Source organism: Manacus vitellinus, unplaced genomic scaffold, assembly GCF_001715985.3.
Source record: "Manacus vitellinus isolate BGI_N305 unplaced genomic scaffold, ASM171598v3 scaffold_9_pilon, whole genome shotgun sequence".
NCBI lineage: Eukaryota > Metazoa > Chordata > Aves > Passeriformes > Pipridae > Manacus > Manacus vitellinus.
Window position 1 is genome coordinate 16,885,986 of NW_021940917.1, and position 22,168 is coordinate 16,908,153.

Genomic DNA, 22,168 nt, shown 5'->3' on the forward strand with positions numbered 1-22,168 from the left:
AGGAAATTAGCATTTCAAAATAAGGACATTTCTTAAAAGGTCCTGAAACTTGAAAACCACAACTTGCAAGTGACAAGCTACTTCTCTTGTGATATGGGATACTTGCTTTCACATAGTGATTCCTTGATGTCTTAACAGATGGTTTTTTGCATTTCCCAAAACAAAATGGGGCCAGAGGACTCACAGAAATCCCACATTTTCTTTTTTTTTTTTTAAAAAGACTCTCATCCCATCTTTTCAGCCCCAGAATCCAAGGATAGGCTCTGGCCTTCACATAAAAGGTATACAGCAGATAGCAGATTGTTTAAGCAAAACGAAAGTAGTGACTTCAGCATCAGTTTGAGAATTTTATTAAAACCATAGGTTTCCATTCTATACAAAACTGAGGAGCTTTCTTAAAATAAAAAACGTAGTAACCACATAGGAAATAATGCAGAGTAAGTGGATGGTTGATAAAAATCTCTGAAAGCTATATACAGGATTAATACTACACAACTGTATTAAGGTAGAGACTGTCAGCAACTTTAGCAATATATACAAACTACCTTTACACTCATAAATATCTTATTTACAGCTAATAAATAACATCCAGAGCTAAATCATGTTTCCTCATGAAAGAACCTTCACTGGTTTTTATCCAAGACCTAAACGTGTTTGTATTTAATCCTGTATTAAGAGCACAGCTATTCAGATACTTTGTTTTCAATGACTTTAACTCTTAAAAGACAACTGCAATAACATGTGGTATCTATAGGGAACAAATCATTATATTTATTTTTAGAGGTCTCAAATGCAGTGGCTCAATACTCAACCCCACCCTCAGTGACTCATCACATCTCTGTTGTAGATTAAGGGTTAGGAAATCAAATGTGAGCGATTTCAGAGCTATTAATATTGCAACATATTGCACTCTTTAAGACTTTTATCCCCAAATATACTAGCAGCTACAGTTGGAAAAAAGTAACAAACTTTGCACATGAACACACACAAAATCTTTGTTTTGCCTTCAAGATGGGATGATGTTGGAGAAATCACCGTCTCCATGATGTCTTCCACATGCAGGAAAGGACTACAATACTCAGCATCAACAGCTCACATCACATTTCTTCAAGTGTCTACTTTCAAGCCTTTCCACCTCCCCAGGATTTTATCTTCTAGAAAGCTAGAAGAAGGCGAATGCACCTTCCAGGGCACCGGAAAAACTACATGTTACTTACAAATGGGGAAGCGGAATGCCTTCAATATACCTGTTTTTGTCAGCTGGCAGCATGTCTAATTCCTGTGTTTTTTCAGAGCACTCATTTTTGTGCAGCACACAATCAGGCTCCCTTTGACTGGCACAGCTCCTGCTCCTTGCTGGATTCCATCTCATGTCAGAAAGCTAAGCAGCTCCTTGTACTACATCAGAGCCAAGAAACAAACTGGCAGTCCCAATTCCAGTACAGGGAAGCGTGAGCACGTTTTGTCACGTGCCCAGTGGATTCACTTGCACTGAAAACTGCACACACCAGTGACTCAGCCACATGAGTGACACTGGGTGTCAAAGAGCAGAGAAACTGTCCCAGTTTTGGCATACAGAATGCAAGCAAGTGGGGTGGGTGGAGGAGGTGGGGGAAATATATCTGTTTCCTGCATTTTCTGGTAGCTCATTTCCTCTGCAGTTCCTTGTTCACAGTGCTGGAGGCTAAATGGTTTTGTTTTCAACAAGTGAAAGCACAGATAAAATGTTCAATGTGCATAGGACACTGGTGTATTGCTGCCTTCTCCTACAACTGTTATTTATTCCAGGGTAAGCTGCATAGAAGTAAAAAGCTTAACACATCATACCTATTGCTAAGCTGCACTGGCATCTACCCCCAGTAAAAATACATTCATGACCACAAACTAAAAAATTCATCCCCATATTAAGTCAGGCCCTCACACCTTCTAGTAACACACAGAGTAAAGGGTTTGGGTTTTTTCCCACGTAAGAAACCTACTTATTTGCTAAAAACACATTTGAAAACAACGAATTCTCACCACTGAACTGCCTGAAAATTCAGTTAGCCAAAGCAGAAAAAATTCTGTCCAGTTTCAAGAGACTCCTGAAAGGAATACAAAAAAAAAAACAACCCCAAAACACAAAAAAACCCTGAAAACAAAACAAAAAAATTAAACCAACCACCACAGGTACAGGGCTTTGTTTTTTTTCAATAAATACTAGAAAATTGCTACAGAGGATCTGATGTCAAGAAACCCTGTCACAAGGCACCATGATTAAGCAAAATTACTTATTTCTTTTCAGCACTTCAAGACTTTGGCAAGTTGTTTTGCAGGTTTGTTTTTGTTTTATACTATTTGGATAATGTATCTTTATGGTTAGTAACTTTGTATGCTGAGACTGTCTTACAAGAAGTCTCTTAAGATAGCTAGGAATAGCAGGCAAAAAGCCAGCAGCGGATAAATATTTCTATATATTTGGTACTGAACATCCAGTCCACAGGGATGAACAGACTCTCCTCCTCCCCAGCATGGAAAAATCTTTATTCTTGTCACTTAGGCAGATTCTTCAGCAGAATTTTCTTTAGAGGCTTTCTTGGCACTGTGGGGAGAAAAATATAAAGGTGATGAGGAAGATGTAAGATACTTGTCCCTTTTCGTCTTGTTTTTGAGAATAAAGATTGAAAAAAAAAAAAAAAAGCTACTCATCAGGAAAATAATTATGTGCTTGGGCTTCTCATGGCCTCTGCTCGATTTTGCACATCAGACACACAGAGGTCTCAAGGCCTCCCGAGGTCGTTGCCCTGGAGTGAAGGCCAGCACATGTGCATTTTTACGCAGAGCTGGATCTCAGTCTAGAAGTGTCCCCATGAGACCTTTCACACACAGCAATAGAACTAAAATAAATACAACCGCTACTCAAACTTTAGTGGATAAAGTCCAAAGAAAACTGGCCCCACATTTGAAAGTTTACTCTGGGTCAGAAAAACTGTTGATAAAAATATTAAAGTGCACCGAGGGCTATTAAACACGGACCGAATCTCTGATCCAAATCAGAGATGCAAATCTCAGGAAGTCACTCACCTGACAGCTGCCAGCAGAAGGCAGTGTGCCAAGAAGAGCCTGCTCCACTCCTGTACCAGCCTCCAAACCTATTGCTGGCCAGTGAGGAGGAAGAGCTCTGAACTGACTCAGTATGGACATTTCAATGCTCCTCAGTTAAGGGTAAGTGTAGGGCACCTGTAGATAGAGGCATGCTTTCCTCTTTGTGCTAGTGCCTCGTCTGTAAACCCTCTCCAACAATCACTCATACTTGACCACCATGTGAATCTGAGAAGCAGTGTACTTTCTTTCCAGACAGTACTTTTCAACAACTACACAAGGAGATGGTTTGCAGAGAACCAAATTAAGACTTTTTAAGTTGCTAAAGCTGCCATAAGCAAACCTCAGGTTAGTCTGAGCCATGATGCTTCCGAAGCCTTGAGAAGACTAGTGCACGAGTTAACTAACGGGGAAGTTTTATCACCACTCACGTTCCCAACAATCCAAAAATAATAGTGGATCATTCATACCCTCCTCTTTTCCTGTTGACGGGCTGCTCCGAGCACTTCACGAATATTGCTGCCTCTTCTCCCTTACTGAGACGTGAGGTGCCATCTCGAGAACAGAACACCACTCTGGAATAAATATTGGAGGGGGAAAAAAAAATAAAAAAATCACATGGCTGAGCCAGACATGCCTTTTTAACCTTAGAAACAGGACTGGTGCTTGGAAGCAGTCTTTATACTTTGTCATGTGGGGCACTACTACTTTACAAGTGAGTGAAAAAGTTACTTTTAAAAGAGAATTCCATGACAAAAGAAACACTGTGCAAGAAAAATTGGTAAACAGTTCATACCTAGACATCAAACTGTAGCCATAACTTTCACTATGATCTTTTGCATGACATCTTCTTGAAGCTAAAAGAGCAGAAGGTCTATTCTCTTAAATCTTATTTCGATCAGTCCTTATGCAAGTTTTTTGTCAGGTGAACGAACTTGGAAGAAAGCCTTACTCCCTCAAATGTTTGCAAACGAAGTAGGCTGTCAATTCCAGCAAACCTGAGCAGTTGCTTTTCTATTTATCAGTACCTTCTCCACCCCTATATTTGTTCAGCTCTGATAACTGTTCTTTGATCAAGTGACTGCCTTGTTTATTCAAAGAAAGAACTTATTATTTACTATACTGCACATAGGACACACATACTCTGTTCTGGGTCCATGTTCTGCAAACAGATCTCATGCCTAGTGAATGAGTATTTCAAAAGATTCATGTCAAAGCAGTTCTGTTCAAACTTTGATGTTTTAACATTCATGCATTAGCAATGTCCTGCAACAGTCATGTTTTTAAAGTTTTCTTCCACCATTCAGGCATTCAACTCCTAAGAAAATTCAGCTTAACAAAGCAATAATTTCTTGTGCAAATACACTTTTGGAAGGGTTTCTAAAAATCTCCTTTCCAAGCATGCTCTCTACAAGAAAACCTATGCAAATACCCAGCACGAAAATGGAGGAGGAAACTGCAAACAACCACTGATGCTGGTTCATGGAGATACTCTCCTGCATATTACAGCTAACCTGAGACAGATGAGACAGTGACACGCAAATTAATTACACGTGTGAGTAAGACTACAAATTGCACATCCCAGTGGAAGCAAACAACTGAACCTGGCTGACGTAAGTGGTGGTTTGATGCTACCAGAGCCCTGATTATCAGTGCTGCACCCACCTGTGATTGCTTAAAATGTTTGTCCCACCCTGTGAGATACCAGAAATCAGGAAACACTGTCAAAGCTTGTAACAATCAAAACAAGTTACTTTTTCTGAGTTTCTCCTGACTTGACTCTGACTCTCTGGATGTCAAATGTAAAAGGAGTCCACCAGTCAGTCCAGCTGAACAAAGTGTCTTTCTCCCACTGCAGCTTCAGCATAAGCAGGTCCCCAATGTCCACTTCTGTGTAAATCAGGAAGGAGAAGGTCTTGTTTGAGGAGACTTCAGGCCTGTGGGGAGGAAAATAAAGAAATGAAAAGCACACTCTGAAACTGCTGGACAGATAAAAGGAAATTAAGGAGAAAAAGAACCACAACTTTTTGTACTCTAGAGAAGAAGGAAGTAACCTTCTCCACAGTTCTGATGGGTGGAATAAGGACAAAACACCTCAAAGCTTTTGCAGAGGCAAAAGGAAAAAGCTTTCTGCAGCAAGGTTGGTAAAATCCTGGGACAGTCTGCCAGGCAAGGGGTGTCCTCTCCTGTATTGGTGACTCTCAGAGGAGCCAGACAAGCACCACCAGTTTAGATTCCTCAGAGCAGAAAACAGACTTTGGTGCTTTCCAGCTCCATTCCCGGCCAGCCCACGTGCAGGGATGCACCCACGAATTTCTGCTTGTTTGCAGAGCTGTGAAAGCAAATCCCATGTCTCCCTCAGCTTTTGCACCGAGGCCTTCAACCCATCAGACAATTAACTCCAGGCTGCAGGTGACTTTTAAGAAGGTTTAACACAGTTGGAACACAGCATAAAGATATTGGAAATAAGAAAACACCAGAGAAACTCTTATCAGGCTGAGTCACAGGTCAGACTTCACATTTCCATATTTCAGATGTCTTATCAAGAAGAGCTCCTGTAGAGCTCAGTTCATTAGCTTCAAAAGTGGATGCATCTCCTTGATCAAGGACATGAGCAGATTCTGGGACCCTGTAAGATTTCTGTAGCTGGAGCTAGAAAAGACTTTCATCTGGGGCTTTAACAAGTTTAGGTAAACTGAACACTACATTTTAATTGTTTCTGTAGCTACTCACAGTGTGAAGGAAATTTTCTCACTCTCATCTAGAGTGCCATAGAGAGAGATCAGGAATGGCTGATTTGTCTTAGTCATATTAGTCTTTCCAAAGAAATGGATCTTGACTTGGTAATGAAAGACTGGAAGAATGCAAAAGAAAATGCCATTAGGAAAACTCAAACTCCAAAGAGACTGCTGGCAACAAACCCACCCAACCCCACACCTGAAAATGCTAGGCTGGAATATGCCAACTTCACTAAAATGAGGAGCTTAGTTCCCTGTAGGTATCCAGGGAACTGTTTTTGAGAGGAGGTAAATATTAGTATGCAAGGCAATCACTATTTGCAGTTCTTGCAACTAAACTCTGCATTCAAGCTGCCACTCTAACAACCCCAGAGTCTGCAGTATCACCCTTAAACCTTAAAACTGAATGCTTAAGAATTGCTATCCTTGACTTGAAATGACTTGTACCCTCCTCATACCTTGGTAAAAAAAAAAAAAAAAAAAATCAACCCAGTGACACTGCAGATTAAGTACCAAACACCAACAGAACACTGCAGGAATGTGCCCTCTGATTGCTGGTCCATCACACAATGCACACAGCAAACATACCATGGGGTATAGGCAAAGCTAGGGAGGAAAAATAAAGTAGTAAAATCCAACTCAGAAGCCACTTCCCTAGCTGAAAGCCTTCCTGTTCTCTCTGGCAGTGTCCTTCTCAGACCTGTCACTGTGGCAACTGGAAACAAGAAGTGCTGTGATATTTTAATGAGGGCTAGTAGTCCTCTAGCAAGTGCGCTACAAAAGATACAAGTCAGATGGTTGCATATCTTTAAATTTATCAGATTAAGCTCTGCTGATTATTTCCTCAGCAATAGTAAAAACTCCTTTGGTTGAAAAATACTGAAAAATTTGGAAGACTCAGTTGTTCCAAGATGATTGGGCCCCAGAGCATGTTTTCTTAATTTTGCTACCTAGAAACTTTCTTTTTGTACTCTATCCCCACCCCCACACCTTGAGTAGGATGGCACTGTTTCCTCTGAGACTGTAGTTTAGCTTGCACTCAATGGCAAGCAGGAAGAAAGCTTCACCCCTGCTCACCACAGGCACCAAAGCAGGAACAGCAACATCATCATCTGCAGCACATGCCCACCATGACACACAGATGAGCACAAGCACCAGTCTTGTTCACCATTAAGCAGGCAGGAGCTACCTTTATAGGGCATCTGAGCACGGGTCTTCAAGTACATTTTGGTGTTTCTCTTTGTTCTCACTCTGTTGACCTTGTAGCCCAAATTGTTGCAGCGGTTCTTGCGGCAGCTCAGGCAGAGACCCTTCTCAAAGGCCTCCTTTGTGTTGCAGCGATAGGCCATGCTGGGCTTTTCTTCATAGAGGAGGGAGTCAATGAAGAGGTGAATGGATCGTTCATGGGAGCATTTCACCAGCTGGTCCATATCTTGAAAGAATGGAAATGTATAATATACGTATAACACACACATATAAAGATATGAATCCCTAGGCAATGCTGTCAACAGGCATGATCCACTATGCCAGAGCTGGGCTTTACAGGATGACTTTTAAAAAGCACTTAAAAAAAACCCTATTCCTGTGCCTCTCAGAGATCTTCGCTTGCAACAAACCTATGAAGCTACTGAAGATCTCCCTTTGAATGTTACACCGTTCATTTCAGAGCAAACTCACCTCCAAAGCCTTTTTCAGCAATCAGACGGAGTGCTTCTCCGAAGTTGCAACCTGGCTGGAAACCCCCACCATTGGGATAAATATCAATGTGTCCAACAGGCTTCTGGATCCCAATACTGCGGTCGGGAGAGCCTCGAGTGTAGGTGTGTAGGACATCCACAAAATCAGCATCATCCGGGGAGAGGCGGGTAGGGGCATCAGCATACTCAAAGGTAGGACCAGCTGGATCCAGCCCTTTATGGAACAAACCACAAAGAAAGACTATCTGTCAAAGACACTGACAACAAATGCCAAGCTCAGCTACCACACTGGGCCAGAATATCGCATATGACGTTGGTTTTCCTGCAGATATTACAGTGGGATTACTTAAGTAGCATTCACGTATACAGGAGAATCAAATACACACACAACCTTGAAATGCTGTCACTGTTTAAAAAAAAATAAAAGTGCATGCAGACATATGTAAGGAAGCCCAGGTAACTTCCTCAGAGCTGTAGCATTTCCAGCGGATGGAAGAAACAAACTCATAAGTGTGTTCTCAATGTCTTCCTCTTGTCAAGAATTGTACAGCTTGTAGCTGAAGCATCTGAAGTATGGAAAAATGTCTTGCCAATAACTCCCTGGTAGAGGAAACAACTGGGAAACAAATGAGAGCTTCACTCATTGTCTACATGCCTCAGGGGAAGGGGATTATTTTGGTAAAATGTCAAACTGCAGCAACACTGATATCAAAAACACCCAGAACTATTCTGCCAGTGAACAAGTACTATCTTTTGAATTCAGACAACCACTTGAGAGATGGTTGCAAGCAGAGCTGAAGGGATGTGAAGGGGACAGGCACCTGGGTTGTTCAACCATGGTTAGCTTCACCCAGTCTAAGCTGCCTCCCCACTGCTGTGAGGACTTCAGGGACCACATAACATTGCTCCCTTTGCTCAAAGGTGACAGTGTTTTCCCAGGGAAAGGGCTCATCCTGGGCACCAGGAGCAACTATGGAAGCATAACAGAGGGCTACTGGTATTCCAGTGATTTGACAGTCTCAGAGAAAGCAACAAGCCTGCAGCTGAGAGAAAGGAAAGATAGAGGGACTAGTGCTTTGGCCTCCTGGTTTCAATCTGCCACCTTCTCAAGACTCAACCTTTCCAGATGCAACTGCTGCCTAGCCCACCTCTCAGCCTGCCTGTGGATCTGGGATCACAGCCAGGCTCAGCTGAAAGGGTGAAGGGTGCCACGGAGCTAGACTCCCTTTTGAATGCTGCTCTCAAGTTCTCTCAGCAACAAAGACACCACAGATGAGCAATTTTCTTAGCCTCATTTGCTGATGCTGGCACTTCCTTTGTCACTGAAATCAGTCTTCCAGGTGCTAGGCTGTAAACCAGACCCAGGGTGCCCATGCACCACCTTGTCTAGCACACTTCTCAGTCTCCAAAAATCACCTTAAACAGCCATCTAAGCACACATAGCAACAGGGCAAGAATATCTATGCTTTGTTCTCCTTCCCAGAACTCTCACAGTATTATTTTTCAGCCTAGAATATTTTTTGAGCCTGTTATGACTCATTTTTTTAATAACCCACAGTGGACCTCTTCTGATTATCTGTCCAGTCTCCCTGTGAGCCTGTATAAACTTCTTGCACCTGCAGCACTCCACGACATGGAGTTCTGCAGGTCCTATATCCACTGCAGCAGGACTTAAACCCTGTTCTTTTTGAATGGCTCCCATCAGCTGCAAGGAATGACTGCCTGGATGAAGACAACCAGCTGAAGTTCTCATGCTGCAAGAGATACTGTGACCTCTCCAAGCCGTGGATTTGGCCAGTCCCAACCACATTCCCCCCCAGCTAGTCTCTTATCGTGGCCTACTCACTCATTTCTTGTGAAGAAGCAAATCAAGGCTTCTCACTCACCACCTTTGTTGTTCTTTTCTGAACCTTTTTCAGTTCTACTACAGAAACACTAGCCCTGCAGTTTCAATAAAGCCTGAACACAGAATCAAAGTGCTGTCAGCAAGCAACAGTTATTCCGGCGATTTTTCAGAGAAATGTGTTTCAGCATGGAAGATATAGGACTCTCCACTCTACAGTCACAGATTTTCTTACCAGTAATTCTGTTCACCTTCTTCTTGGTCAAGCTCCCAGCAACCCCAGCAGCGTGAGCACCTAGGCTGTACCCCAGCAAGTGGACTTTGTTGAGAGGATAATTGAATTGCTCCTGTTCAAGAGAACAATTTGTTTAAAATTTGAAGCCAAATGTGAAAACGTCAGAAGACACAGAAGAAAATGTTTTGTTAATACTGGGATTTCTCTTTGAGCCATGAATAATAGAAGAAATACTATACAGTAATCATAATTTTATCATAATTTTGTGCCATACTAGATCACTTGAGCTAAGCAACTTAGGCCAAAAATCTAACCAGAGAGGATTGCAGAATGAAGGACAGAACACAAGACTGTGTATGATATGAAAGGTTTTCAGCCGCTCCCTTTCCACCAGTTTCTGGATCTCTTAAGTATTTCCCAAAGGAAGGGCAGATTGCTGTTTCCCAAGGGCTGGTGCTGTAAAGTATATAGGAATCTGTCCTTCATAGCTACTTCTCACAAGGCTCCAGAGACCACAAGGTGAAGTTTCTGGAATGCACTGCAAAAGGCCTCTTTGAGTAAGAGGTAACCAGTAAATTAAAGCTGGAATTTTACCAGTCCAGCAAAAGTAATGTCTTCAACAGTTTAACTCCATCTACCCAACAGAAGATGGTTAACACAGCTGTATAAGTGCTGCTTTGTCTCCTAGGATATCATGCACAATGTGAGTGAGGTGTATCTACATGTCTTACCTCCATCCAGTCAATAAATGTAGCAACATCCTTTCCCACCAGCTTAGTGTATGCAGCAGACACTGGGTAGTGCTGCTGAGCTCGAACTAGCCAGTCCACCACAATGACATTTGAATCAGGTTCCCTCTTGTACAGAGCAGCCACAAGCTTTGGTACCCAACTTTCATACATCCCTGTCACCTGTCAGTTGTGGAGTTTTTTTTAATTTAAAAAAAAAAAAAAGAGAGGGAGAGACAGATTAATATTATCTGTGAAATATTGACACCTCAGCACAGTTTGTCAGCAGTGTGGTTAAAAGGGAGATTTCCCCAACTTTGTCTTACCGTCCACCCGTGGATCACCACAAAGGTTTTGCTGGTGTGATTGAAGTTGCACTGTGCCAGGCTGTTCACCTGCCCAGGCACCAGGTAGCAGACATCCTCATCGGGCTCTGCAGGCGTCCGTAAGGAAAACTTGCTCTCGATTCCCTCGAAATTGTTTTCAGCTTCTGCTATGCAAGACCACAGAAAACACAGCAGTGTTTTAGGAGTAGTAGGACAAACAGTTCAGAAGTCACAGGTACAGTGTTGGAGAGGTACCTGGAGCAGTCAATGGGACAGGAGGTTTTCACTTCCTACAGCACTCAGTGGCCACACAACATGCAAAGAGAAAATCAAAGGGTGAAAATTGCTGTCCTTCTAAGGTCCTGCTGAAACAGTGAGAATCTGGCAAGCTGCTAGAGGTATGAATCCTTTTTAGAAGGCAGTATTTTCCCCACTTCATTAAGCAGGAAACCTGTTAATTACCACAAGAGTGCAGAAAACCACACAGGAGAGTCACTCCTGTCACAGACTGTCATGCAGGAAAGCAGCAAATTCCTACCATACTATTAAATATTTTGGTGGTGCATCTTCCACATCACCTCATCAACAATCGCTGCCTAACAAGGCCCTTTATAGCACCCAGTAGTTTCAGTGTATGAAAAACAAGAGCAAGGTCATCCCTGTTTTACAAAATGTTAGTTTTAACTTTTTACAAACAAACGGCAGGTAGGAAGATCAGACACCCATCAGGGAAACTGAACTAGCAAACCAGAAGCCTGTACTTTGAAGGCAGTACATTTTCAGATCATCTGATAAGCTACAGAAAAATAAGCTGCAAGAAAATATCTTCCTCTACCTGAAGATATGTTGAATCCCAGGGTGGGGAGGGAGGTGAAGATCATCACAAAGTATGTGATGGCCTGCAAAGATCACTCCCTCCAGCTCTCAGCTTCAAAATGTAAGTATTCCTTTTGCTCCTGCCAATGCATAGAAGTGACTTTAGGCTTCGTGCTCACTACTTCCTTTGTCTGGGAAGAAACTTAAATGTCTCCTCTTTTCATGTCTGATTCAATACTTAAGTACCTCTGTATCCAACAGACCCTCTAATTAACTGTGGGCTTTTTGAAACCCAAGGCCCAGTTTGGCAACCTGAGCTTAGAAAATATTGACTGCCTGTTTTTCAAGTGCAGCTGAACTCAGGCCAACTTTGTCCAGCTCAGAGTTGTGTTTCCTGGCATTGTGACCACCAAGATTTCACAAACTCCTAAAGACACATTAATGAATGGCTCCAAGCCACCAAAAGAAATGCAAAAGGACAAATAAGGACCTCATGCCAGGCACGCAAAACAGATTTCCACTCTCCTCCTTTTTCGCATTGCAGGCAAGATTTTCTATGATAATTGGAAGATTTACATTTATCCATAAAGTTCTGCTGCATCACTCAGCTGATGAACAGCTAATAATTCATTTTTTTTCTGAAACAGGTTCTCATCATCTCCTTTGAGCTACCAGCCATCAGGGCAGAACTTATGCCTGAACTCACCCAACCCTCAGGCAGCTCTATAAAGTCTGGGAGGTTCTTGCTGTGCTTGGAGGGTCACAGAAATCAGGGTCTAAAGCAAGAGGTCTAAAACCAGCACACAGCCTTGCAACAAATGCTTATGTACAAGCCCCCAGAGAAACTGGTCACCTGTAATCAATGGCCTAATGTGTCCTGAGTTCATCAGGATTCCATAGTCCTCAAAAGCAAAGCACATGCAGGGAAATAAGAACTGTTCAATGCACAGAGGCAGTGCTCAGTTTTAGGCTGGCCACCTAATCCAGAATAATTACAGTGAGGATCTCCTTCCTGCCTCTTTCCCCCTAAAGAAAGGATAAAGTCTATGGAAAATACCTTTCTCCCAATCAGTAGAAGTATTCTTATAATGTTAAACACAACATTTCACCTACCTACTGAAAGCTAAATTTACCAAACTAACCAAATGTTTGCCCCTTTTCTATATTTTTGCATTTTCAAAATTTCTTTTTTTCCTCCACCAGCTGAGTGTACAAAGCACCTTTCTAAAACAAAACTTTAGACTTATATTGTTTACTTTTTTAGCCAGAAAAAGGGAAGTCCCAAAGGTTGATTGGTTAAATACCAACCACAACTTTTCACTCAGCAGTGAATCAGTAAAACCTTGAAAGGAAAAAGAACAGCTTTCAACTGTAAGCCATGCAGTGCAAGGACTTTCAATTATGTATATTCCCATCTAGCACAGGAAGGTGAACAAGAATAGCCCACTTGCTCACTAGTTAATAGTGCTTCCTTTCATACTTAGATTTTGGATGATTATCAGATGAGTTTAATTCAGAAGGGAGATGATATCTAAGTTACATTGATATCCTGTCTTGCAGTGTGTTTTCAATTACAAACACATGCTAGAATTTGCATCTAAGTTCAGATCACAGCTCTTTAGAAAACAAGCTTATAGGAAATTCACAATTTGAAGTGCACTTTACTTAAGGGCACACTTAGAAAAATGCATCAAACTTACAGAGATTGCATCACAGTGGCATCTACCACTGAAGATGTGCGAAGTGCTTCATAAATATTCGTGTTTCAGACTAAAAACCCTTGGCAGGGATTTAAGGACATAAAATCGCTGAGATGCAGTCACCACCAGGAAAGCAGCAGCTGCAAAGCAGCAGCCCATGAGTTAGGGAAGTGGCAGGTGGCCACTCTGCTCATTTAGCTATGTTGTAGGAGGAATCAGAAAGTCAGAAGAAATTACTGTTATCGTCTTATGCCCACAAAAAGCGTCATGTTATCTAATGACCACATATGGTCAGTTCCCAGCAGGAAAGATATACCCTTTGGATAAGGAAAGTGTGTGTGGTGGGGTTTGTTACAGACTTCTTCACGGTGTGCTGAGGAACTATCCTTAGAATTTGCCTGAGTTTGGCTTTGCAAATTCTATATGGCTCAGAGCATAAGATGACCTGTCTACACCTTGTATTGTGGTGCACACATGCTCCAGTATCACCTCACCTCCCACCTGCTACAGATTAAGTTTTAGAAATGTGGTACAGAGGTTCATATAGCCTGCACACACTCACCACATGGACCAACATCTACATGTACCATGTTTTAAACCTGAAGCAGAGAAGTTATGGAGCATATCACTTCAGAAAACTAGTGTTTCCCACTTCTGTTTTTGTTATCTCATAATGTATCTTGGGTCTATTTGAAAAAAATGATTCAGAACTGAACTTTGTCATACACAGATTCTTGCCATAGACCTTTTCCTCATAGATTTAAAATGAATAGTCTTTTTGAATCAGCCAAACAGTCAGGTGTGATTCTTTACACAAAGAAATGCAGACACAGTCAATGCTAAGAGTCACCACTGTTTAGTTAATAATATGTTTTAACTCAAGTTAATTAAAGCAGGAAAAACCCAGAAATGGGGAGTTTTCAGCATGTTTCTGAAAGGTGAATAGAAACCACGGTGGTAGTGGATCAAGGGTTGGACTTGATGATCTCAGAGGTCCTTCCACTCTGGCTGATTCTATGATCTGAATTCACATCACATTTTACATAATATAGATACAGAAAGTAGATATCAAGATATTTACATGCATCCACCCTGAGACACTGAAGTAGCTTTTCATGACAAGAATGCAAGTCCACTTCTAAACAAGGCTTTGGAGAAAAACAGGCCTGGAAGTAAAAAACACGTAGACAAAACAAACCCATCCTTTTGTTAAAAACCACACTTTCCCAGACTTAGTTCAGAAGAGTTACAACAGCATGTGTTCTGTATTGCAAAAGCTTCCAGGCACACAGTTAAAAACACAAGCCCCTCTTGCAAAAGAAAATTTTCTGTCTACAGCTATGTGGTTACAATTAACAAGGTGACCTACAAAGCAGTTACTTAGGGAACTGGAAAAGGATTAAGTGACCAATTTCAGATGCAAGTTGGCTTTTCTAACAGCCTGCAGGCTGCACTGCCAAACTTCACCATTTTACCATGCTCCATGAGTTTTTCTGATGTTTTTCTTACACCACCACTTCAACAGTCTCAGTTTTTGTATTAAAAAAAAAAAAAGCTGTTCTGAGCACCAAGGTATTGAGAATCTCATAGAACTCAAGAGTGTGGAAAGAAAAAGCTTAGAAACAGGGAAAAGTCAGTAGTTCTTTTTTTCCTGTTCAAACTTTCTGACACTTTTGACTTGCAACTTGTGAACTGAACTCCATTCAGTTAGACTTGGAGCATTCTGACACAGTAATCAAGAGAATTCAGTTTCAAGTTTACTTCACAGGAAGCCCAAGGCAACCTGGCAAACTATTTGGGTTGTGAAAACTGTTTATCACTGGTCAGTTGGGTGGAGAATGAGAGTTTTGAGGAAGTAACAACATCTGGAATATTAATCAAAAGTTAAACTGCCCACTTTGGACACAGCTTGCCAGAATATAACAATGCCTTTGCCAGAACGAGCACACCTAAGCTACGCTTTTAAAAAGGGAATCTTTGATAAACAGCAACTTCCTATCATTACGTACTCAGAAATGGAAATACTATTAGCTAGGTGCAAAGATCCTTGAAATTGTGTTACTAGACTGCAGCCCACAGAGACATGCACACAAATACCACATGCACAGCAGCAAACATCTGCATATAACATCAAACATTTACCAGCTGTAGTTTACTGGATTAACTCTACCCTCAGCTGACAGCCAACGTTAGGATCACCCATCAATCAGTCATACTGAATTCCTAAGAGTTCTGAAGGAAACTCACAGTCAGCTGTAATAAAGGGGCTGCATCACAGAAATTGTTACCGTTTAATCTGATCTACACTATAAACTGAAAGCAGACTACTTGGGTGTGTTGCAATCCCAGGAAACCTACCTCACAAGTCAGGTTACTGTTTAACCTTGCTGTAAAAAAATTACAACCCCAAGTTTATTTATGTATTCCTTAGTGGCAGAACCCTGAGAGTACGTTCTGCTTCACTTCACAGGTGGACACAAATGGAAAGAGCAACCCCTCTGAAAAGCTACTGGGCGCAAGTTCAGATGCTGAGCAAGGACCTCCCTGCTCAAGTCCTGCAGCTGGCAAACTGCTGCTCTCACACTGTGCACATGGGTGCCCCTTTCTAAGGCACTCCCTGTCAAATCCTTACTCAGCTGCAGCTGGGATGCTCGTAACTCAGTCCAGCAGAGCTCTTGCCATCCATCAGTCCCTCTGGGATATCTGGAATTAGCCCAAGACAATTAAAATGCAACCACTGGCAGACTTTGCAGTAATAAGGAGGAAAGGATGCTTGAGAAAGCCCTGGCACGCAAGTACTTCTGCACAGAGGAGTACTAGTGGTCATGCTAATCTCCACAATACTTTTGATGCCTGACAGTCTCACCTCTGTGCCTTCTCAGAAATGCATTGTTTCTGGAAAGGCCACAACACAGCTGTCCTGGTAGGTCTACCCCAAACACAGCCATAGCAAAGGCTCACATCACACAACAGTGCAAATATGCTGACTCTGGATTTATGTTGGTAAAAACAGGGATCAATCAGAATGTATTCCTAGTAATGTTGTTATCTTTTCCTGGTACACCAATATTGTCTTCATCTAGAATATATTTTTCTATGTTGTTTATTAAATATTCCTGATTTCTGAAGGGCTGCATCGTGTGTTTTCCATGTTTTCAAAGCACTTTTTACTGTGGTGTGCAAGAAATAGTGTGGGACTGAAGGCTTGCATAGCTTTAGGATGAACACACAATCTGCTTTCATATAACCTGTTCCTAAGGAGGAATAATGAATATTATTAGTACGTCTGCAGCAAGTCAGCTCCTGCAGGGATGAAAGCTTGCTCTTGGAAGGTAGTTATTTTACTGTATACAACTTGGATACTGTTTTGATTGTCTCTGATGACACAAGATGGATTGAAAGCAAGAACACATTTCTTTGGCTGTGCCCTAGCACCCCATCCTCTTACTTTTGAATACTTCCCTTCAGCTTCCTTGTCACAAAGCAATAACAAAGGCATCCACAGTAGAAGAAACAGCAGTTTACACATTCCATTTTAGTATCACACAGCAGGTCTAAGAGCTACAGTCACATTTTCTTCTAAGGCCGTGGTCTTTTGAGGATAGACACTGTGTGTGGGAGATCAGGGTAAGAAAGAAGCCCGGGACAGGGCAACTGCTAACATAAGTTCGAGGAGTAGTGGTCTCCTAAAACAAGACTCTTTTCTCATAAAAGCTGCACTCGTGGTGTGATTAACCGAGAGAGCAACAGTGAACATCTAGCAGTCAACATTCACACATGTTCCCCTCCCCGTAGCATGGGAGGTGCCCACGCACCAGTGCACGTGCAACAGGCAGAGTGCAAGCAGAACCTAAGTGAATCTACAAGACACTGCAAGAGTACACTCTCTCTGCTCACTTTTTCCCTGATGGATTCTGCTGCATTACGGGCATTAACAACGACTCAAATAGATTATCATGATACTGATGAAACTCAGCCTTGCCTTGTCTAGGACCAAGAACCGTAGGAAATGGATGGATGAGTCCCATGCAGAACAGAGGAGAGGGCTAAGGGACTTTACCGTGATGCTACTGCTGCGCCAAACCCTTGCTGGAGCAAGGGACTCTTCTTTCCCCCCCACCTTGCTTGGGGGGAAAAGACACATCCCAAACCTTGACAGCTCGTGCCATCAGCCAGGTAGGCTGTGCCTGAGCTTCGGTCGGAGAAGAGGCTCCACATCTCTCCCAAGAGGATGTAGGACCCCCCGGTATCACTCTCCAGCGCCTTCTGAGGCCACCTCACGACACCCGGGTCCCGCAGCATCCCAAACACCCCGGGAGAGCTTTACAAAAGAAAAGGTTCCCGCCATGCCGGCAGCGTTTCCTCCCCAAGCCCCCCTTCCCCAGAAGCAGCAGGCAGGGCGGCAGCCCCCGTGCGCGCTCCGGACTCCGTCCCGACCCCCCGCCCCGGACTCACCGCCCAGAGCAGGCACCCAGCGCAGGCAGAGGTAGAGGAGGACGGCCAGGAACACCTTCCTCCCCATCCCGCCTCCTTCAGCGGCGCAAAAGTTTCGGCACAAAAAAAAAAATAAAAAAAAAATTTAAAAGTAACTTTTGGTTAAAAAAAAACTGATGAAAACTAAATACAAAGCGTAGCGCGGCGGGGCACGGCCGGCTGCGGGACAGTCCCCAAGCACCCCGCACGACCAACCCTTCCACCACAGCTCCCCGCCCGGCCCCTTAAGTGCCCAACAATATGCAAATATGCAAATGAGCCCCCCGGGCATTGGGCGATCGCGGCGGGGCCGGAGGGCGCGGTTGGGGGCCGGAGCCGATCCCGATTCCCAGGGGCAACGCCGACCACGGCACCCCGGCACGGACCCCTCGGCCCCGACCCCCCTCGGCCCGACCCCCCGCAGCCCACCCACATCTCCCGGCCAGCCCTGCCCCCACCGCCGGGATGCGGACACTGGTCCTCCCCGCCCGTGGGACCCTGTGCTGTGCCTCTGCCGGGGTCTCCCTTCCCATCTCCCTGCCTTTGCGCCAGTAACCAGCCGCTCGCCGCCTTTTCGCTGCCGTGCCCGCGAGGGGCCTTGCCGAAACCTTGTTTTGCCAGCACTCAAGGGGATACGAGTTTGGAGAACAACTTAATTCACTGGAGGTTGCATCTGTGCTCCCGAGAAATAGAAAATTGATTCTCTCTCTGCCCTCCTCTCGGAAGTAGGGTTTGCAGTGAGACTTGAGTCGGTGACCACCGGGTGAAAGATCGGTTATGTAAGAATATTAATTTAACAAAATACCAGTTTTCGTTGCACTGTGCAGTTTGTTGCCAAAGGCCCAGCTTCATAAAGAAGCTTATGACACAGGGAATGAGGACTCCCTGGGTTTTGGAACGTGAAGCAAATGGGATTCACTTCGAGGGTAACTGATCTTTCTCATACCAGGCACCTTCGGAAACTAAAGTATATCTGGTTTATATTAGAGGTTGCTGAAGTGTAGCACAACTGGGTCACTTTCCAACTTTAGATTCCACTAAAAGGCCAGTAAGATCTGTAAGTGAGAATACACCTCCCTCAAAGCACAACTAGAAGTTCCTCCACCGCCAATTTATATCTATTTATACACAAAAGGCACTGGAAGAACTTAATGAGGGTACAAACTGTTCATGCTGAGACTTTCTTTTCCACTGAGAGAACCAGGTGGCAGGGAGGGGGAGCTAACACAAAGGGTGGGGGGCAGTGAGAGAGAGTGGGAGTCAGAGCCAGAGGATTGGAAATGAAAAAGCTGGGAATAAGGAGATCAACCTTCCTCACCAGAGGATGGTGGTGATGTGAGACAGGAAAAACGCGGTTTGTTCTGCAGCTTGCTAAGTACCAAACATATCCTCTGACACCCGATGTTTGAAACCCTTTTGTCAAAACAATAGCAAGAATTTTCTCACGTCTTTCTTTTTTTCCCTGCGTGGACTAAACAATGCATTTGTCTTGATCTAATTTGGTTGAAACTCGATAGCTCAATTTCCCCCTTAGAAATCAGCCTGGCTCTATCTAGGGTCAGACATCCTTCCTAGAAAATTCCATTCCCTGATGGCAACATTTGGCAAACTAAAAGAACAGACACTTTAAGGCAAGATGCTGTAAGGGAGACTGTCAGGCCACCTTAATCACAAGTGATGCTACTAACCCCATCAGAGGGAAACAGAACATGAAGTCTCCTGATCTGCACAGCTACACCCATGGCTACTGCAGAAAAAAAAGCTTACATTGCAATATAACTGTGGGAAAAGAAGTAGAGTAGTTTTAACTGTATATAGAATCAGACTAAACAAACAGAAAGGACCAGTGGCAATGCTTGGCTCACTAGCCCTGCATGGACTGCTAGCCCCCACTAACAGCTGCAAATCCACAGGCTGTATTTAGACTTTCAGTTAATTCCCTATACTGATTGTGAAATCCATCAATAGCAAGGGCAGGTAGCAGATTGACAGCAGATTAACTACTCAGAATTTAATCTAATTTGTTACACTGAAATGCTTATTTGCATAAGTTTTTGTTCATGCTCATGCCACATTTTAAGACATAGAGATATGTATTTAAGAAAGAGTTATGCAAAGTCTCCACCTAAAAAAAAATAAAAAAAAAACAAAAAGGAGGAAGATTAAAATCAAAACACTAAAAGACAACTTTCAAGTGATGAAAGGCAGGGAAAGGGGATAATTCTGGTTCCTCGGATCTTGAGCAAATTGCCCGTTTGTTGTAAATTCAGATGCAAAATAATCTGAAATAGTTGAGACTCAGCACATTTTCTAGCATTAAAATCTTTTTGTCCCTTGCACATAATCGTGATCAGATGGAGAAGAAGCTTCATGGCATCAACTCAAGGTGCTTCAATGCAATCATTAACTGGACTTGAATTCCTCTTCCTCTGCAAAATACATAATCCTACAGGGGAAAGCAAGGCTCCATCTGTAAAACAGAGCCTGATTTATAGTATTTATGGACTCCAAAGTGGGTAGAAGGCAACATGATGAGAGCTAAAATACATTATTTCTATTAAGGAGGAGGGGAAAGCCTGGAGGAATGGAGACAGGAGTTGCATAACTAGGCTGGTACTTGCACCCACAGACCACGCAGAAGGTTAAACTCAAAACAAGCCCACAAGTGCCTCCAACACAATTGGTTTATGTGATGCAACTGTGCTAAACCCTGAGCAAATTCACTGTCCTCATACAATAGCAAGCAAGGGGAGAACCAACCCCAAAATTCCATTTCCACAGCAATTCTCCAAAGAGAGCTTGAAACACAGGGAGTAGGGGAGGAGCGGGGCGTGACACAGCATGACACTGAACATCTTTGTGCTGCTTTAATTCTATTAATATAGAAGATCTGATAGCTGAGGATGAGAGGTCTTCCAACAAAAGCATCTGCTTAGAAACAAGCAAAAAAAAAACCCTGTTCTGGTCTCCTTCTGACTAGGAAATAAAAGTAAGTAAGAAGTCATAGGGGTTTTTTTCTTTTCTTTTTTCTTTTTTTTTCCCCCTGCAAATATTTGAATTTTCTCTTTCTCCCCAAAACAAAAACAGTAACAATAAACCAAAGAGCTTCCACGACCTTCTATGTGATTTCTATGCTAATAAGTTCAAAGAAACAACAATTAAAAAAAAAAAAAAAAAGGAATTATTTTCTCCTACTTTAAGTTTGTTCAAAGATGAAATGTTTCTTAAAATCTATTTTTCTGAAGACCAGCCATTTTTAATGAAACTTCGGTTTGGGGATAAAAAGTTACTCTTCTCTGCCTGTTTCAATAATCGTTAGTTGGGCTACAGCAATAGCTTTACATGCAGTGGAGGTCCTCTCGTCCTGTTACTGTGCTCTGAGGAAGGAGCAACACGGCACCAAACCATCCAGGGGCTTGAAGGTGACTTTAGCAAGCCTGTCGCACCAACACTTATCAACAGACCCTTCTTGTGGCACACTCTTTGCCTGCTTTTCCACGGTGGCAGTGGGTGTGGGGTGCAGGTACCTCTCAGCAGGGGCAGGGGCAGCCCAGTGACAGGCAGGCATGCAGGCAGGTGAGAGCTCCAACCGCAGGAAAGCCTGCACATTGTGGTATCTCGGATCTCCCTACATGGGCAGCAGTGGGAAAGGTGACAGCAGGAAACAGCTGTGTGTCTGCTTAGGAACACAATATGTGCAACTGCAGTGTTGGTACCTGGAAGAGCTCAGCTGATGGTACAGAAATACAGGGAGATATGCAGCAGCTGCAGCTCTGACTGCAGTAGACAGGGCACCTGTTCCTCCTTCTCACTCTTCTGTTTCGCCAAGTGAGTCTTTCAGTCTTTGGTGCCACAGAGGAAGCAGGAGGAGGCTTGTATAAAATAGCCTTTAGCTGTTGTATCTTGCCTTGCTTATCCTTTGTATTGCAGCGATATGACCTGCTGTTCTGTTCCTGGGTTGCCTTATCTCTCAGACAAGGCCCTTTCTCACTGATTAGCACAAGGATTCGTTCCTCTTCATCCCGCTCTCTTATTTTCAGTACACAGGGTAAGCTACCAACTCCTTCAGAAAAAAAGAGATATGGAATGGAGCAGGATGCCCCGCTCTGCTAGTGAGCTGCAGATCCGGTTGCAGATTAAGCTTGTGCTATGCTTTTCTCAACTGTGCTTTAATTAATGATCGCACTGAGGGGAGTGCCTTGCCAAAGTCAGCCAGCTGTCTCGCCAGACACAGCTTTCAAAATGCAATGCCAAGGGGGAGACATTCCGGCACCCCATTTTGGGGTGGCATGTAGGGGAGTGTAGTCCAACTCCCTGCTCATTGGCCGTGGGGCTGGTGTGCTGATCAAGTGTGGTCCCCCTCAACATCCCTCACGTGGCTCCCAAGTCCTGCCTGCAGTAGGTTAAAGATGACGTTGTCTGAAACTTCTGCAAGGTTACGAAAATGTACAAGGGCAGGGGGGAGAAGAGGGAGAAGAGCTTTTGCCTGACTGAAAGTGCTCAGTACCAAAAGTCCTCAGGTGCCCACAAG

At 43.3% G+C, this 22,168-nt stretch overlaps 1 protein-coding gene across 1 annotated transcript; it reads right to left on the reverse strand.

The window, feature by feature from the left end:
* Positions 1 to 327: 327 nt before the first annotated feature.
* Positions 328 to 17,787, reverse strand: LPL (lipoprotein lipase). The gene is made up of 10 exons (XM_018086041.2): positions 17,620 to 17,787; positions 10,649 to 10,812; positions 10,326 to 10,505; positions 9,595 to 9,706; positions 7,497 to 7,730; positions 7,009 to 7,251; positions 5,815 to 5,935; positions 4,836 to 5,018; positions 3,552 to 3,656; positions 328 to 2,581 (listed from the first exon to the last, which is right to left on the reverse strand). Exons 1-10 carry the CDS (start codon positions 17,684 to 17,686, stop codon positions 2,536 to 2,538), a joined length of 1,455 nt encoding a protein of 484 aa, XP_017941530.1. The 5' UTR covers positions 17,687 to 17,787; the 3' UTR covers positions 328 to 2,535.
* Positions 17,788 to 22,168: the final 4,381 nt, after the last annotated feature.

Bases quoted from the DNA above. Each gene is read 5' to 3' on its own strand.
- LPL (XM_018086041.2), bottom strand. From the start codon at position 17,686: ATGGGGAGGAAGGTGTTCCTGGCCGTCCTCCTCTACCTCTGCCTGCGC. The intron at 9,707-10,325 runs GTAAGACATGTA...TCTCTTGAACAG, and splicing joins CATTTATTGACTGGATGGAG to GAGCAATTCAATTATCCTCT. The intron at 7,252-7,496 runs GTGAGTTTGCTC...CATTCTTTCAAG, and splicing joins TGCTGAAAAAGGCTTTGGAG to ATATGGACCAGCTGGTGAAA.